Source organism: Eretmochelys imbricata, chromosome 1 (genome assembly GCF_965152235.1).
Source record: "Eretmochelys imbricata isolate rEreImb1 chromosome 1, rEreImb1.hap1, whole genome shotgun sequence".
Lineage (NCBI taxonomy): Eukaryota > Metazoa > Chordata > Testudines > Cheloniidae > Eretmochelys > Eretmochelys imbricata.
Window position 1 is genome coordinate 158,654,337 of NC_135572.1, and position 11,776 is coordinate 158,666,112.

General features: G+C 40.6%; 1 protein-coding gene across 3 annotated transcripts in view; it reads left to right on the forward strand.

Annotated features, from left to right (window-relative positions):
- LOC144265328 (cystathionine beta-synthase-like) overlaps positions 1–11,034 on the forward strand; it is a 48,979-nt gene extending 37,945 nt beyond the window's left edge. The window contains exons 15-17 of one of the 3 annotated variants that reach the window (XR_013346253.1): positions 1,644–1,752; positions 2,605–6,109; positions 7,514–7,575. Coding sequence is in view for 1 of the 3 variants with exons in the window: in XM_077817898.1 (XP_077674024.1) it covers positions 1,644–1,752; positions 6,025–6,109; positions 7,514–7,623 (304 nt within the window). In the remaining 2 variants the exon portion in view is untranslated. Of the gene's footprint in view, positions 1–1,643; positions 1,753–2,604; positions 6,110–7,513 lie in introns of those variants that run through there. The other 2 variants (XM_077817898.1, XR_013346254.1) reach the window with 2 other exon arrangements.
- Positions 11,035–11,776: the final 742 nt, after the last annotated feature.

An 11,776-nucleotide genomic window follows, 5' to 3' on the forward strand; every position in this document is an offset into this window, starting at 1 on the left:
ATATCAGTATCTTCCTCCCTTCCCTCCCCCTCCAAAACAAACCTGAAAGTCAAGTTTGTATTTCTTATTTACTGTTTACACACAGTAAATGAGAAGTGTGTCTTCTGTCATTTAATTCTCCAGCATCTCCTGCAGGGTCAACAAGAGTTCAGAAATGTCATATTACATACCACACAGCTTTCAGATTTAAAATGCTGTCCTGTCAGGACTACCCTGCTCTTGGCCTAATAGGTCTCTAGATACCATGACTTTATATTTGAAATGTCTCTGTCTATAATGAAGAAGTCCCTCCATTTTTGTCTGGGGGATCGCTGTGGACTCCTGGTGAGGAATAGATCAAAGCAAAACCTCTCACTTAATATAACGGAGGGTGAACCACCACCTTTGCAGGGTTGGGTGTTCTCCGTAGATTCTTCATGGCATTTTGCTGCAGTGAAAACTGGAAAGTGGTTGCTAACCTGGGCCTAAAGAAATTTTAAAAATCTCAGTCCTTGAGGCCACATCCAACATCTTCATTCCCTCAGCCTCCATTGGTGAGCCTGCTGAATGGCAGAAAGCTGAATGCTGATCTTTAGTGGGCTGGGGGGGAGGCCGGCAGAGACTATTTAAATCTGCAGGTTCACTTAAACTACATGCAATCATGGTCAGACAACTGAGTGATTAGATAGACAGTAGAGGAAACCACGAGTTCACCCAAACCTTCTGTTACTAGCTAGGAGCTCTGAGTCATTGCTATGGTGTCCATCAGCCTTGTCATTTGGAATCCCCCTGAATTTAGTGTGTGCCAGCACACGCCACAGTTCAGTGGGAAGGACCCAAAACTATTAGCCCCACTTTCATTTTGGCTCTGGGAGCTGAGCACAGCCAGGTAGGAGGGAGGTCAGTAAAATGGCTAATTACAGCAAAAGTAGGGAAGACTCCCATTTTAAGTGTAATCCAGCCAGGACATTCACACCCAAACCCAGGACTTTCCCAGAAAACCGGCATGTCTGATCACCCAAGTTTTGAGCCTCCTTGCAGAGCAGAGTTCACTTGGGGGATATCGACACAGCAGCAAGCCTCCCAGCTCAGGTCGACAGACTAGGGGCTTGTGCTACCAAGCTGAAAATAGCTGTGTAGACCCTGGAGCTTAGGCTCTGAAGCCCACCCTCTTCCCTGAGCCTCCGAGCCCAAGCTGCGCTGTCTACACAGCTATTTATTACTGCAGACGCACGAGCCTGCGTCTGTCGAGGTGGGCTTGGAGTGGGCTGCCACTCACTGTGGAGGCACGCCCTTGGTGGCTCTGTCTGCAGTGAGGGTGCGGAGATGAGGGAGAGCTGCATGGTCCGCCTCCCCGCGGCGTGGGGGACAGGGTTTCGGAACCTGGGCTGTAGCCCCAGCAGGAACATCTGCATGGCCATTCCTAGCCCCGCAAGCCTGAGTCAACTGATCCAGGCTCTGAGCCTCAGAGCTGTTGGTTTTTCTTTGCTCTGTAGACACCCTCAGAATCTGAGAACACCTCTGAAAATGGTGATCTACACCATTAAGCCAGTTGAACTGACTTTTAGCCATCCCTCTGAGGAAAGCCTGCTGAGCGTGCGGTTCACTTGTCTCTAGAAAACCCTGGGTGTCTGCCATTGTTTGACCATGCCTCCTCTTTTCAGTATGATTTTGGGAATGGTTACCCTTGGGAACATGCTTTCTTCGTTACTTGCTGGGAAAGTTCAGCCATCAGATCATGTCGGCAAAGTAATCTACAAGCAATTCAGACAGGTAAACCTGCTCTGTCATCTACTTTATTGTTAAAGTATTGTTGTAGGTATCTGAGCATTACAGTGGCATCAGCTAGCGTAAGATTTGAAGCGGGGCCATACAGAATCTTCTGTTTGAGAATGTGCCACTATGCATGCAGACCTGGGTTTGGATCTCATTTTAGACTCTAAACTCAGCCTGGGGTCATTGAAAGGCTCCCAGACTTGAGTTGGTTTATGGTGCAACATCAGACCATTGAACCCTGGTGGGTTTGATGGGGACTTTTTTCTTGTCATTGGGATTTCTTTTCATCCTCCCCCCCCTCCCCCCCCCCCAAATCTGAATGTAAAACTGAGTGGTGTGAGCCTCCATGGGAAGAAATCATTGAACTTCAAACAGCTCTTTTGTGTAAATTCCAATGGCAGTTGAAACCAGCAAGTGCTCGCTTTGTAACAAAGACTGGAATTGTCACAAGCTGATGTCTGATTAGTTCTGACTGCCATCAAAGTGCATAAAGCATTATGCCAGGCAAGTCTACCTGGCAGTCGATGTGCCATATTTATCGTACAGTAAATGGGGATAATGGTACTGAGCTCCCGTGTAAAGCACTTGGAGATCTACTGATGATAAGCACTACAAGAGCTAGGTGATATCATTAATTGGGGAGCTTATGACACTCAAAATAAATAGTAGGATATTATGTTTTGTGACATAGCTTTCTTCAGGCTTTAGATTCAATATTATATTTAGTAGTAAATAATTAGATCCATAATGGATCTTAATTATTAATATTTAAAATTCTGGAGAAGGAATTGTATTCAGCTATATCTCATTATATTCTTATGTATAATCTACTGGCTGCTTGTTTTATAGCTTGGGAGAAGGAGGAGCGCTAGTGCTTTACAGACAAAACGAAAGAAAAATATTTTTTTTCTCCCTAGACATCAAATCAAACATCAGGTGAAACTCTGGTGTGTAACATAACTATTTTAGTTCCTGTCATCCCTCGCTTTGCTGGTACCTATGTTGCTCGTGCTTGTATGGTGTATTCATTGTTGTATCTGTAATAGTCAGTTCTTTGTGCCTCTCCTCCCATTTTCTCCTGAAATACGCTGATTGAACATCCCTCTTTCCCCAGCTCCCTCCCCTGGTATCTGCCACTGCTAATATGCTGGCACAAATACAGTTCTCTGTTTTTAAAAAAAAAAATCTGAATTGTTATTATTAATTTTGTTACTGTAGTACCCAAGAACCCTAGTTGTGAACCAGGACCCCATTGTGCTAGGTGCTCTACAGACCCAGAATAAAAATAGTCCCTGCCCCAAGGAGCTTACAGTCTAAGTATATATATAAAAAAAAAAGAAGAATTCTAGATGTTTGCTTTTTTTTTAATTTGGAATTAAAAATTTTTATTTAATTTTACAACTAATTTGGAATCTGTGTCAGTGAAATGGGGAAAAACTTAAGAGTCCTCATTGTCCCAAAGATGGTGTAAAGTATTGTTTGAAGGAAGAGAGCTTTAAGGCACACTTCAAATAAAATGAATATGTTTGGTGTGACTGGAAGGCAAAGTGAAAATAAGGAAACTTCTCTCATGTATGGGAGTCACAATAATTTTCTTACCAACTGGTCACCTTAGATTTGAAGAAGAATTACTGTTTTGATTTAAAATGACCAGCTATGCATTTAGTCTCCTGAAGCCATGAAACATCAGAGTCACAAAATAACCTATTCAAAAACAGGTACTTCAGATTACCGAATAGAGAGGATGGGCCATCCTTGTGAGAAAGGCACAAGACTTTGAATCAGGGAATCTGAGTGTTATTGGGATTAACAGCGGATCCTAAAATATGCTGGGCATTATGCAGGTGTATAGGAAAAAACAGCTGCCTTGAAGAGCTACCAAACTAAAAAGGCCAAAACAGACACAATGGGGAAAGTGAGACTTGACAATCAAAGCAATCATTGGGATTGGCTGCGTGTTGCTAGTTTTTCTGTAGTTTTTTAAAACTCTTTGGAGTAGAAAAGTAGGCCGAGGAGGAATATCAGGAGCATATGTTAGCAGGAGCAATAAAATTTTATAGGGGGTGGATATACCACAGAGGGTAGCATGAGTGAAGGTGGTAGTGGAGGGAGTGTGATGGAAAGAAGAGACCAGAGCAATAACCAGCTTCCTGCATGACCTTGGGCAAGTTGCTTAGCCTCTCCTGAGCATTCGTTTTCCCCATTTGTAAAATAGGGAAATAATAATCCTTCCTCACGGGAATGGTGTCCATCTTAAATTCCTGAGTGTCTGTAAAGTGTTTGGAGAACGTCAAGTTGCTAGTAGCCCAAAGTATATAAATGAATATGAACAGGAAATAGAAAAGAGATGTTAAACCTCAACAATTTCCTTTTATATATTTTGAAAATGAGCCTCTATTCTTGCACCCAAGCTTTTTGCACGAGTAAGTCTGGATGCTCGAGGGTTTGTATGTTCTCAGGCTCGTTTTTGCTTGCACAAATCTGGCAGCAACACCACTTATCTGATTTGTGTGTACACAGTTTTTTTAACCTGAGGCTCTTTACTGGAACAAGCTTTTATTTTGCTGTAAGCTAATCTTTTCTGTAAATAAAACTTTCCTAACTGATTGAAAGTCACAAGGCATCTGTAATTATCATGGCCCAGGAGCTGTATCCTGCGAAATAATGACTGGTCTGAGGCATTAGTTGGCATCCTTATGCATTGCCTTGTGTCACTAATACCAACAGGTCATTCCTCCCTGAGAAATTTCCCACATTAAGGTAGTTGTTACTGTGCCAACTGAGAAGGGGAGAAATAAAATTTTTAGTGGGAGATGCATTTTCTGTTTCAGTCTGTTTCAGTCCCACACTGAGCTCCTTGCAGGATAAAGGCTGTACTCCAGGGGTAGGCAACTTACGGCACACGAGCTGATTTTCAGTGGCACTCACACTGCCCAGGTCCTGCCCACTGGTCCGGTGGGCTCTGCATTTTAATTTAATTTTAAATGAAGCTTCTTAAACATTTTAAAAACCTTGTTTACTTTATATACAACAATAGTTTAGTTATATAATATGGACTTGTAGAGAGAGACCTTCTAAAACATTAAAATGTATTACTGGCACGCAAAACCTTAAATGAGAGTGAATAAATGAAGACTCGGCACACCACTTCTGAAAGGTTGCCGACCCCTGCTGTATTCTATAGAAGGCAAGTTCATCTGTGGTGTAACTTCACAGATGTGTCCTTATAGGGTGACCAGATGTCCCGATTTTATAGGGTGACCAGATGTCCCGATATTTGGGGCTTTTCTTTATATGGACTCCTATTACATACACACTCACACCCCGATTTTTCATACTTGCTGTCTGGTCACCCTCCGTCCTTATAAAAGGTACAGCTGATAGCCCTTATTACTTTTTGGATGGAAAATCACCCAGCTAATATACCAGATTTGTTTTCAGATTGATGGGAGCACATAGATAATACCAAAACATGATTGTTCATGGAATGCTATTTTTTGCTTTCTTTTAAATACCCAACAAATGAGATTAGCCTGTAGGGCCAAATTTTCAAATGTATTAGGCACTTAACTCCCTTGGCAATTAGGGTGGCTGAATACCTTTAAAAAAATCTGGTCTTTAGTGCTTTATTGTTCTGTGTTGCTAAAGAAAAGCCTAACGATAGTTTAAGCAGGTTCATTGAATTCTTGATTCTGAGTTCTTTGTTTGTTGCTCCCGAGTAATATGTTAGCTTGGGTTTGGGTTTTTTTGTTTTTGTTTTTTTTTAACGGCTTTTCTCGCTGCTACCCTCCCCAAAACCTCCTTTTTCCAAATCAACTGACAGTCTGATTTCCCACCCTCTCACTTCCATTCCCTCCAGAGTCGTACAGGTGAGTATAGTCTTATGTTTACATAACATCATTGTTTCATTACACACATGGAGCACTGATTTTTACCTCTTAGTTTTTTTTAAAAAAATCTTTCCTGTCTTTAGAGTGTGTGGGTGTGTGTGAAAATGAAAATTTCAGGTGCTACATCCCCTGGATTTTTTTTTTCTTTTTGTGCAGCTTTTTTCCAAAACCCACAGCATTTAACAAACCCCAAGAACTCAGTGGGATGTGGATTCATTAAGTAGTAGTTGTACTGTACGGCACTTTAAACATGAACAATGCTATACAAGTGCTAATTCTTATAATTTTAACGGTCTCTAGGATGGACGGGGGGCGCTGTTGAACTTTTATGTTATTACAGGACATTTTGCTTTTAAGTTTGGTAACTTTCTCTCTTTAGATTCATCTGAAAGACAGCTTGGGGAAACTTTCTCATATCCTGGAAATAGACCACTTTGCTCTAGTTGTACATGAACAGATTCAGTGTGAGTATAACATAACACTCCTTGTGAAAGGTAGTGTAGTGTGTGTGTATATGTGTGTGTATATGTGTGTGTGTGTGTGTGTGTATAATAAAAACCAGTACCAAATGACACGGTGAGCTGTTATGTATGAGGCATTATATATTGTGTGGCAAAAGTTGGGTAAACCAAAGGCCCCAATCACCTTACCCGTGTAGATATTCCTGTATAACATCATTACTAACATTGGATCACGAGAATGATGAAATGATTAGAAACATTCTTTACGGTGAGACTCAAGAAGCTCAGTCTGCTTAGCTTAACAAAGAGTAAGTTAAGGGGTGACTTAATCACAATCTGTAAGTATCCACATGGGGAACAGAAATTAGATAAGAGGGCTCTACCAGCTAGTAGACAAAGGTATAACAAGTTCCAGTAGTTGGAAGTTGAAGCTAGACAAATTCAGTCTAGGAAAAAAGTGCACATTATAACAGGGAGGGTAATTAACTGTTGGACAAACTTACCAAGAGTTGTGGTAGAACTCGCATCACTGGAAATTCTTAAATCAACAGTGGATGTTTTCCTAGAACATTGCTCTAGTTCAAACAGGAATTAATTCAAGGAAGTCCTGTGGCCTGTGTTATTCAGAAGGTTAGACTACATGATCACAATGGTCCTTTCTGGCTTTATAGTTTAAGAATCTATGAGCATTGTGACAATGCACCGCTTTGCATTGAGAAAATGTTTTTCTGATTGACCTCTAGCTTTTTTTGTGGGTTCTTAAAGTTACTGTAGAACACATCATAGCATCAGAGTCATTCAAATTGTTCTTTCCATTGTGCATTACCTTGCATTTTTCTATACAGAATTTCACCTGTTAGTGTGTTACCCATTTGTTTCCTTTGTTAGATCCCTCTGAAGTGACTCTCAAGCCCCTGTAGACTTCACTAACCTAAACAGTTGTCTTTTGCAAATGTTGCCTCTTCACTGTCAACCCACTTCCAGATCATTCAAATAATGCGAAGTATTAAGTCTCCTAGTACAGCAACGTGAGGCACTACATTGCTAACATCTTCCATGTTGAAAACACAATTTATTCCAAACTCTTATCTCTCAGCTAGTTCTTAATCCATGACATAAATTTACCTCTCTTCCCATGACTATTTAGTTTCCTTTGCAACCTTATGAGGAAATTTAGCAAAGGCTTTCATTTCAGTAATTCCTAGAGTGCTGTCAATAAGAATGGCAGCTCACCTCCATCTGAATGTACAATCGGTTGTGTAGGTTGGCTTAACCAGACCTGCAGGCCTCTAGTATTTTGGAGTCATAGTTGGCTTCTAGTTTTAGGCAGCAGTAGATAAAAATTGAGTATGTGTGTTTGGTTTGAGCCTTGCAAAGTAGGAAAAATCTTCTTGTGTTTTTCTGTAGATCTCAGTGACGGCTCCTCCAGTAAGAGACAGATGGTGTTTGGCGTTGTTACAGCCATTGACTTGCTTAACTTTGTGACTGCACGGGAGCGGGAAAGAAGGGCCACCTAAGTTCAAGGACCACTCTGTTTGCAACATCTTCCATGGCATTTTACAATCTCTAGAAAGAATCACGTCTCTCTTTCTCTCTTTTCCTTCGCTAGAATGTTCTGTCTCATGTTTTTATTTTTAGAATGTTAAAAACAACACAGCTGGAATCATCCCGACTACTGTGATGTAACAGCACATCTAAGTGTTGCAGAGCTTTTCAGGATTGTTAGCTCTCAGCCTCCTGAAATTGGTTGACCTGGATAGCATTTATATAAAAAACAAATGTTAGACCTCACTGATTTTAAGTCTAAAACACTGTTAACACTTAATTGAAGGTAATAAAGTGAACAGCCAAGCCATTTTGTTGGAAGCTGAGGCTAGAGCAATCTAGGAAGACTGCCTATTAGACTGTGTGTTGTTCATTAACATAGAATAAGTCAAAGACTGTGGATTTGGTGACAATATGGGTATGCCTTACCTAGTAAAACATTTCTGTATCTTTTCACAATGCGATTGTTAACTTGAAACAGGGTTGAGGTAAATCCTGGACTCCAGCTCTAGGGTTTACCTCCAGCAGCTGTTTTGAGTCAGAGCTATCACTTGCCTTGTCTTGACTGAAATATGGCAATGAGATAGCTAACACAAGCAAGTGGTCTTACTATAAAAGCCACACCTTTTTGTTAGTGAAGACACAGCTCATATCATTTATTTTTGCCTGGCTGAATAAGCACATGTGTAAACAATAAATCAAAATCAGATCAAGCTCTTTAAAGAGCGAATTCTTAGCGGTTATGGCATGTTTGAGGCATGACAAGAAGGCAGACCTTTCCCCTGAAAACTTTTATCTAAGACTGACCTACCTTGAACTGAAGTTCTTACGCCTACACCTGGGTTATACAACGTCATTCTTTCCCGGCAGGAGCAAGGCGAGGCCCTGTAAGATCCTTTCATAGCAGCCCCCTGGCTCCTCAAGTGCTTCTGAACTCTAGATGTTACTGCAGGGAAGAAACACTAGCTTCTGTGATGTATAACAAAACATAAACACAACTACGACAAAATCCTACCCTTACTTAGACATATATAATGGACTACAGGCAATAGGGCTGCATATGTCTGAGAGAGGACAGAATTTGGCCCATAACATTTAACTAGTGTACTGAATACACTGTGACCAAACTTACCAGTGCCCCACTGCAGTGGCATTGTCTGAGCCAGTCACAGTGGAGGGGATGCTGTGCAGTTAGCTAGGTGTAACTGTATGGATTTCTTTTAGCTACAGAGGCTTCTGGTCTCTCATTTGTATCTGACTTGCATTAGTTTAGTGTTGCCCTTTCTCAAACTGGTCAGTCCCCCTAACCTTGTACTCTGGCTAATAGCAGCTCTCGGCCACTCTGCAGTGGTTTACATGATAACTCTACAGTTATGGGTGGCGGGGGGAGAATCTACTTCCTATCTCTATTATGACTGCTGTGATCCTCCTCTGATAAGTTATTTGCCACAATAAAGCTTTCTGCAGCACAGAGTTGCTGTTTCGGCTTCTCACTCCCTTTAGCTGTAGCAGAAAAATTCTACAGTTTACACAAAAAGCCAGACAAAAACTCCCAAAGAAACTGCAGCTGTCAATCAACTAAAAGAGGGATTTATATATATATATATATATGTATGTATGTATATAATGAAAATACAGCTGGGTGGGGTTCACCCATCTGTATTTTCATTTCCCTCCTTCTTTTGATCTCTGCAGGTCAGCAGGTCTCTTAGCCCCACAAATGCTGTCACATTTGCTTTGCAGTTTGAAAATCTGCAGCCCCTGCCTCCCAATTTAGTTTTGAACATAAGCTGTAAACAAAAGTATTAGTTATTCTGGGGACAGTAGCCTTGCTGGCCTGGAGAGGAGAGAAATTAATGTGTAATGGGAGATGAGAGTTAAGACTGGCTTTGGAGGTTTCTTTACCTTCTGTAGCATGACAGTCTCTATTTTGTTTTGTAACTGCTTCTCTTTACTCTTAAAAGTTGAATATTAAAAAATTTCATCATAATAACAACTTCAGGCTGCTTCATGTTAACTCTTTAATGTCATGTCCATGGCTACTAAAGGCTTCTGCCTTTGGCCTCTAAGCTTGTTCAACCCAGGGTATGATTACCTCAACACCAGAAGTCCCCTGAAGTTACTGTTATAACAAAGTTACACAAAGTGTCTGAAAGACTTAAAAACTCTCCCTGTTGCTTGGAGCCAGTGAGCAGCTTAGATAGCATTAAAGAAATGCTCCCTTCCACTTGATCCTGGACTGATTTAAGTAATTATCTATCGATGGAACAGTACCATTCGGAGGGAATCTAATAGACCGTTGCATCTGGCAGAATCGTCCCAGTCCTGAAATGACTTGGAGAAAAAGTAATCAAATGCAGCGGTCTGTTCAAAACTCCCTGTGTATTCTTTGGCAGCGGTTCTCAAACTGTGGGTCGGGATTGCCTGAAAATCTCTGTATTTACTGTGCTGTGAAGACCAAATAAGGCTGGCAGAGAAGTGTGTGTGTGAGAGAGAAACTCAAGTCTTATGTCCAAAGCTTGAATAGAACTATTTTTACTGGTGTGTGTGTGTGTGTGCACCCTCCATATTATCTAGATTTTTGTGAACGGATGCTGGCTACCTTACTTAAAACTACTTTACATAGGGATATTTGTTGAAATGTTGCATTGCATTTGTATGTCTTCTCTTTAAATTTCAACCCTTTTGGTTTACTAGTGACTCTGTAAAAACATTAGAGTTTTCTTATATGAAGGCAATTTTTCAACTAAATCTGTGGAATTCATCTTTGCAAGGTTTGCTAGTAACTTCATGTGTCAGATAAGGATTTAGAGAGAGCTTTAAAGTTCTTTTTCCAATCATGCCATTTCTGTGGCTGACTCCAGAATTCCATGTATGTAGTGTAATTGCAGCCGTGTCGGTCCCAGGATATTAGACAGACAAGGTGGTGAGGTAATATCTTGTATTGGACCAACTTCTGTCGGTAGAGACAAGCTTTTGAGCTACACAGATCTTCCTGTAGCTTCAAAGCTTCTGGTCCAATAAAAGACACTGTCTCTCTCACCTTGTCTCTCCAGAATTCCATGTAATTCAATGAATTGCTCCTGTTGGACAGACGTAATCTTCACAGAGTTCACCACTGGGTGCTGTCTTAACCTATAGATTGCAATACTGAGCTTCATGCAGCAAGTAATACACTGTTTTAAATGACGTTAGCCATTGCAGACTTCATTCAGCGCTCTTTCTTACTGTTTAATGTCAACATTTAAGCTACTCTGCGGTGATTAAGGGAAGTCTTTTATGTTTTAAAGGGAAAATATTCAATACAATGTGCTGAATTTATTGCACAAAAGTTCAATGTACATTATAAAGAGTTCAATAAAAGCTACTTGAGTGACTTAAAATGGATGGGTATATTTTTAATTTTGCTGTTGACAGTCCAAGTTGAAAGCACCTTTGACTATAGACCTGTTGAGTGAAATTTTCAACAGTCATAAGGCACCACCCAGTTCCAATTGGTTGACTGTAACTTTATCTGCCCTTTTTATCTCTCTGGAAGGAGCTGGGGATATGTGAGGATCCTGGCAGAGAGCCATGTTTTTGTCCGACCTATGTTTCATAACAAAACACATGCAACGGTAAAGATGCAAAACTTACACACACAAAAGGCAAATGCTAACGTGTTTACAGCAGCATTTACTTACCCACATTGCAAGCCTGTATTGATTACTAATTAGACTGATATTTGCATACATGAATAAATAGGAACAATACGGATCAGTTAGCATTGCTATGAGAACTTGGTGTCTTTTTTGGTTGTACAGTAAACTCATAATGTTAATGATTCATTAACAAAACTTTTAGTTTTTAATTTTCTTTCTTTTTTTAATAAAAAATAAGCTGCCAGGGGAGAGGGGAAACGCTATCTGCATTGTTATGAAACTACTTGTTTGTGTGTGTTGCATAGTTACAGTGCCTCAGTTAATTGCTCATCTTAAACCAGAGTAGAAATGATTTATTTGCCATGCACTAAAGTAAACATTTAATCTCCTTGCAAAAAATTAAGTTATAATTTGCACAGCAACAGCTCTTCATTGCGGACTAGCTACATGTGAAGTTTGCAAGCTCGAGTCTTTTAGACCTATG